General features: G+C 42.1%; 1 protein-coding gene across 3 annotated transcripts in view; it reads left to right on the top strand.

Annotated features, from left to right (window-relative positions):
- Positions 1 to 2,224, top strand: part of B4GALT4 (beta-1,4-galactosyltransferase 4) — a 35,474-nt gene extending 33,250 nt beyond the window's left edge. For all 3 annotated transcript variants that reach the window (XM_002813256.5, XM_009238492.4, XM_063721748.1), the window contains one exon: positions 1,285 to 2,224. In XM_002813256.5, coding sequence (XP_002813302.1) covers positions 1,285 to 1,417 — 133 coding nt within the window. In that variant the 3' untranslated portion in view covers positions 1,418 to 2,224. The remainder of the gene's footprint in view (positions 1 to 1,284) is intronic.
- The last annotated feature ends 4,760 nt before the right edge of the window (positions 2,225 to 6,984 follow it).

Below are 6,984 nucleotides of genomic sequence, written 5' to 3' on the forward strand. Positions count from 1 at the left end.
ATTACAGCATGAGCTACCATGCCTGGCCTAAAGTTTATATTTTAAAGCATTATTAAATGGCTTTTCACACTTTTGGTAGAGTCAACCACTCCAACAAAATAGCTATTTCTATTTTCTATGTTTTTCTAGTCATTGTCCGTAGGTGTGCATTTTTCTCTTTATATTAAAAAAATTAATTATTGGGTAGATACAAAAGAGTATTCCTAAATTGTATGAAAAGTATGAAGATTCTTGATGCCATGGACACTGCTGGTATCTCCTACCCCCACTTTGAGTGGATGACCTGTGTGGTCCTCCCTAATTCTGTAGTCTCCACCTTTACATCTCCCCTATCCATCTACCCAAGTAACACTTCTCTGAATTTTTGTGATAAGTATTTGTGATAATGATAGTTATTTCTGCTGTTTCTTGGTTTTCTTGTTTTCCCATATGTTTGTATCCCTAAACAAAAGATTGCTTAGTTCTGCATGTTTTTCAACTTTATGTAAATGAAATCACACTGCATTTATTCTTCTCTGACTTTATTTAGCTGAACATTATGCATCTGATCCCCATCCATATTGTCATGGGTAACTAGCATTTATTGTTTTCACTGCTGAGCAAGTAGAACCTATTCAGTTCACTGCCCACTTGTCTTCTCAGATTCCATGGTTCTGGCCACACTAGTGACTTCTTTAAATGCATCCTGCTCTTTTGCGTCTGTGCATCTTGCCCAGGGTGGTCTCTCTGCCCGGAGTGCTTTTTCCTTTCTTCACTTGGTGGATTTCTCTCTTTTAGCCTTACTGAAATTTCCCTTCTCCCTGACACCTCACCCGACTTCCTCATGAAGTTAGGTCCCCCTTCATTCATCCTCATCTACATACATTCTGATTTTTTTGGAGGCTCGTGAAAGCTATGTACCCACCTACAGACAAACTTTCCTTATAACATAGGAAGATTCAGAGATCCCCTGAAGCTCAGCCAAGGATCAGTTAGCAGTGGATGGTACATATCCTGTTGTATCTGTGTTCCTTGCACATCCTTCTGTCCTATAGACTGGGGGCTCACTGAGTGCAGTGACACTGTTCATCATGGGTCCCCGGGTTCTCACATGGAGTCTGACACATGAATACATGGCTGTCATGTCTGTCACCTTCAATGGGGAAAACAAACTTTGTAGTGGTAGGAAACACAACAGGTACAATAATTTACAAAAATATGTTTGCCACATTTCAGGGCAAGGCAAGATGCAGTGGAGACATACGTTAAATTCTTATCATTCACATTTGTTCTTTTTATCTTTAGGATGAAGCTCTTACACCAAGTGTCACGAGTCTGGAGAACAGATGGGTTGAGTAGTTGTTCTTATAAATTAGTATCTGTGGAACACAATCCTTTATATATCAACATCACAGTGGATTTCTGGTCTGGTGCATGACCCTGGATCTTTTGGTGATGTTTGGAAGAACTGATTCTTTGTTTGCAATAATTTTGGCCTAGAGACTTCAAATAGTAGCACACATCAAGAACCTGTTACAGCTCATTGTTGAGCTGAATTTTTCCTTTTTGTATTTTCTTAGCAGAGCTCCTGGTGATGTAGAGTATAAAACAGTTGTAACAAGACAGCTTGTTAGTCGTTTTGATCATGAGGGTTAAATATTGTAATATGGATACTTGAAGGACTTTATATAAAAGGATGACTCAGAGGATAAAATGAACGCTATTTGAGGATTCTGGTTGAAGGAGATTTATTTAAATTTGAAGTAATATATTGTGGGATAAAAGGCCACAGGAAATAAGACTGCTGAATGTCTGAGAGAACCAGAGTTGTTCTCGTCCAAGGTAGAAAGGTACGAAGATACAATACTGTTATTCATTTATCCTGTACAATCATCTGTGAAGTGGTGGGTGTCAGGTGACAAGGCGGCCACAAAAGAGGGGAGAAAAGGTGATTTTCAAGACGCAGTGAACTTGGGAATGAAGAGGTAGCAGGAGGGCGGAGTGTCGGCTGCAAAGGCAGCAGTAGCTGAGCTGGTTGCAGCTGCTGATAGCCTTCAGGGGAGGCACCTGCCCAGGTATGCCTTCCTGTGATGCCCACCAGAGAACACATTCTCTATTAGTTTTTAAAGAGTTTTTGTAAAATGATTTTGTACAAGTAGGATATGAATTAGCAGTTTACAAGTTTACATATTAACTAATAATAAATATGTCTATCAAATACCTCTGTAGTAAAATGTGAAAAAGCTTTGAGTGTTCCTTCGTGTTTTTTATTGTTCTTTGAGGCCTACAGATATGTTCATTTCAGTATCCATAATTCTAAAGAGCTTAAAAACAGAACAAATGAAACAAAGCCCTCCACTCCGTCTGTCTCCCATCCTTCTGTCCCTCTCTCTTGTTCGTCTCATGTGTGACCTCCTTGTGGAACCAGCTCCAATCTTAAGATTGGCCCATCTGTGTCTCACTCCCTGGGCCTCTCCATGAATGCATTATGCTTATCATGCAAGCCCTAGGGGTTCTCAGTCCATCATTATTGTATGACACCTCAACAGTTAAACTTTAACATGAATGAGTGCCAGCCAGGAAGTTTAAATAATCCTTCCCAAGCAGGGAGAGGGAGTAGGAAGTTTTGGTGCTCCTAAGATAAAACAGGAGTTGTCACCACCCAAGTGGGGAAGGAGAATTTGAGAGGACAATACACTTCATAGACCTGAAACGTTTACCTAGGGCTAGCTTGGTTTAGCTTTTAACTCAGCACAGGGTGCAAAAGAGCAAAAGTGGTTATTTTTCTTTTCCTTTTTTTTTTTTTTTTTGCGACAGGGTCTTGCTCTGTCACTCAGGCTGGTGTGTGGATGTGCAGTCTCAGCTAACTGCAGCCTCCACCACCCAGGCTCAAGTGACAATCCTCCCCCCTCAGCCTCCTGAATAGCTGGGACCACAGGCGCACACCACCATTCCCAGCTATTTTTTTGTATCTTTAGTAGAGATGGGGTCTCACCATGTTGTCCAGGCTGGTCTTGAACTCTAGAGCTCAAAATCAATCTGCCCGCCTGGGGTGCCCAAAGCGCTGGGGTTACAGGTGTGAGCCACAGTGCCCGGCCATGTTATTACTTTACTTAGCAGAGAAATGCTCAGGGTTTTCATGTTTTTTGCTCAAACTTTGTAAAGGAGCTTCATTCTTGGGAGATTCGCTAATGGAGCTGTAGTGTATTGAGTAAATCTCTCACTGTCCCTTCTCTTTTCTGTAGAAACTTTCTCTAGAGCTGTGTCCCAGTTTGCTTGACTATGACCATATTAACAGACGGTAATTGAGAGGTTATAGGTCCCTCCCTCATCATGGTTGGGAAGGGCAATGGAAGAGAATGGTGTGTACAAGGAATTTGAAGATCTGCATTTGAGAACTCAATTTCTTACTCAATGGAGATGGAATATAGCTAGTACCATGCAGAAACTCTGTGTTTTTTTGACATCTGCAGTTTTTAAATGTTGGAAACCACTGAATGATGCCTTTTACTTTTCTTCAGGTAATTCTTTCAACCAAGATAATCTAAAAGTCCCTTAAATGACTTGTTATGAAACTTCTTGAGGTGGAAGATAGTTTTTTAAGACCTTGACACTGCCATTTTGGCACTTTCCCTGCACTGGGGCATCAAAGGCTGGTGACACGGGGCATGAGGCTGCCTGCCCACTCACTGCTGCCTCCCTCCCTGCTCTTGCCTCCCCACTGGGCAGGGGGTTTGGCTTCAAAGGAACTGGCTTCCTCCAGTTCCTGCCCTGTGCATTTTCTCATAGTTGCCACAAAGAGGCCTACCGTTTTAAACATTGTAGAGACAGCTATGCCTACTATAATTGCTAAGGATTATATGGGGGCAGGCTATTTGGATATCACAACTACCTAACACAAAGAGTGTGTTACTTTGAGGTTTTCATTGATCTTTTTTTCCTCACCTATACTGGCATTCATTCCTATAGTGCTTTACAGTTTGTGATATCTTTATACACACTTTATCGGTGCTGCTTACACTTTTTTTTTTTTTTTTTTTGAGACAGAGTCTCACTCTGTCACCCAGGCTGGAGTGCACTGGCGCAATCTCGGCTCACTGCAACCTCCACCTCCTGGGTTCAAGTGATTCTCCTGCCTCAGCCTCCCAAGTAGCTGGGACTACAGGCATGCCTCACCATGCCTGGCTAATTTTTGTGTTTTTAGTAGAGACGGAGTTTCACCATATTGGCCAGGCTGGTCTTGAATTCTTGACCTCAGGTGATCCGCCTGCCTCTTCCTCCCAAAGTACTGGGACTATGGGCGTGAGCCAATGTGCCTGGCCGATGCTTCTGACTCTTGAGGTAAGAGGGCAGATGAGTAAGTAGAGGTCCCAGCCAGGAGGGTGACTTGCCAGGAGTCTCACAGGCAACAAATGGCAGATTCAGAGCCAAACTTGGGCCTTTTGACTTTCAAGACCATTACATCATATTGCCTTCTTGGCTTCTCTTATTCTTTGTGGTAATTTTCCTGAATGTGTGTCGTTGTCTTAATTCCTAAAGAGAGTTAGTATTGTCTGGACCCTGGAAAGTGCATTCCTGTTCTCAGCTGCTCTCAGAACTTTGTCCCCAACTCCCTCCCTAGTTTTTCTGCCTTTACCCCTGTCACTTCCACTCAAGCCCCAACGGATAGATTTCCTGGGAGCCCCAAAATGCTCTGTGAATGGACTTGAGTGAGATAAAAGACATTTTCTCCCAGACTTGAAATTCACTTTCCCCAATCCTATTCATATATGCAGTGCCTACCAAAAACCATTAACATGTTCTGCAAGATGAAGCATATTCAGGTACATTTCGTAAGTTCTTTTTCACCAATCACATTCTATAACTTAAAAAAAAAACCTCTATCCTTAGTGTCTTCGATATTTTATGTTATTTCTACCTTCGTTGATTTTTTTGTATATGCATAACCATCTTATACCTGCTGAGAGGGCCTGATCATTCCAAAAATATACACAAGGGAGTAGTTTAGAGGTTCCACCCCTAGGAAGTACACCTGTATAGGTAAAGGCTCCATTGTTCCATTGATAATTGTTAAGATTTAAATAAAATTATCAAACCTTGTGTGCCCATGTGTGGAGTGTGTGTGAGTGTGTGTGTGTGTGTGTGTGTGTGAGAGAGAGAGAGAGAATGAGAGAGAGATGTGGGGGCTTGGAGCAGAGGTTGGTGAAGGGTGGGACATAATAATAAACTAAGTGCTTGCTCTGTATCAGTTTCCCTGATATAACTTCCTGATTGGCATCTCTTATAGGCTGATGCACACTTGTACGTATCTTACTGAATCCTCCCAGTCCTGTGTGAGGAGAGACCAATTTTTCTGAAGCAGGCTCCAAGAAGCTAAGTGACTTGTCAAAGAGCTGGGATTTGGAGCCAAGTACTTTGACTCCAGAGTTCATGTTCTTAAGCACTTCATGGCAATGGATAAATAAATACATCTACACCAGGAAGGAATAAATAAGCCTTATTTCCTAGATGAAATAAGGATTGGAAGACTAATTTGGAGAGTGTCAATGCTCTTCAGCCAAAACCCCCCCAGGAACATGTTGCAGATAAATTAATTGGGTTAGAGTTGGTCAAAGGGTACAAAATTTCAGTTGGAGGAATAAATTCAAGAGCTCTATTTTGAAAAAAATTGGGATTGTGACTAGTTGCAATTGTTGTAGTGAGTGAGAACACACCATGGAGGATCCATGAAGCAACTCAGTAGAAGGAAGTTAGAATTATTACAGCATTTGGGCTTTGGTTGGGTCATTTGGGGAGGGTCCAAGAAAGGGTTTGTTCTGTTGGATATTATCAGAAAGCAGGGGCAAGTCCATGGTTGTGTATTTCAATAAGTTTTATTTGTAGGGAGGGAGACTAGCAAGAGAATAAAGCTGTAATTGGGAAGACATAGCAGTCACTAATTTTAGCCAAGAAAGCAGGTGTTTGGTTTTTTGTGGGTGGCACAGTGACCTTGTTTTTGTCTATGCATAGACAAAATTATGCAGTGGCTTTGGCTTGCCTCATTTTACCGTGGTCTCAGAGTGACCCTATGAGGCTGGTATTCTGTGAGATTGTTTATGTCTAACAGGAGAATAGTTGAGCCTAGTTGTGAGTGCCTCACCAGCGTCTGTTGCTCTGTAGTTCTTTTTCAGAGGAACTCAGGGTAGAAACCACTAGAAAGTAGGGCATGACAGTACCATTTCTCCAAACTCCAGGATTTGGCTATTTGTGTTTTAACAATGTGGAGTGGGGGTGTGTGCTGGGGGAAGGGTTGATTGGAGAAGGGTATGGGATCTCTGTGTTTCTCGGCAAGGTTGCCTTTCTCTACAATGTTTCTGGATCCTTTCACGGGATCTGGCCACTTGAGCCTTATAATACAATAGCAAACTCAGTAGTCTACAGCTACCCTCCTTTGGGGTTCTTCTTTGATTCAGTCTCACACAAGCTGAGAAGGATCTGGAAGAGACACTAGAGGAAATACTAGACCCAGAAGGAGAAAGGAAATTGTTCCATCAATAGAAATGAGAAACCAGCTTAGTTTCTAATTCCTCAACCACAACACAGGTTGTCAGTCAGATTGGTTGGGGTGGGGGTGTGAGATTGAGAGGAGATTAGATTTTCAAGTTCACATGACTAGTATTCCTTTTCTTTATGGGTAGCCAGAAAATATCTGATCTTCTGCTTAAAATAGAAGCAGTTCCTGTTTATTCCAGCTGATGTAGAGAAAGAAAAGCTACAAGGCTGACAAGTAGGAGCAGTGGGCTTTTAAACATTAAATGACAAACTGTTTGCCTGCCAGGAGCCTGTGGAGCAATCTAGGGAGGGAAATGGCCAGCCAAGAGAGCATGATGACCCACCCGGTGTTGCAATCAAGTAAAACTTACCCAAATTAGCCTGACACATTTTTGGTGTTAGATAGTAATTATTCTTTGCCCACCTGATAAGCAGGTGTTGAAGAGGGAAGTTTCACAAGATAGTTGTGTCTGG

This window comes from Pongo abelii, chromosome 2 (assembly GCF_028885655.2).
Source record: "Pongo abelii isolate AG06213 chromosome 2, NHGRI_mPonAbe1-v2.0_pri, whole genome shotgun sequence".
NCBI classification, from domain to species: domain Eukaryota; kingdom Metazoa; phylum Chordata; class Mammalia; order Primates; family Hominidae; genus Pongo; species Pongo abelii.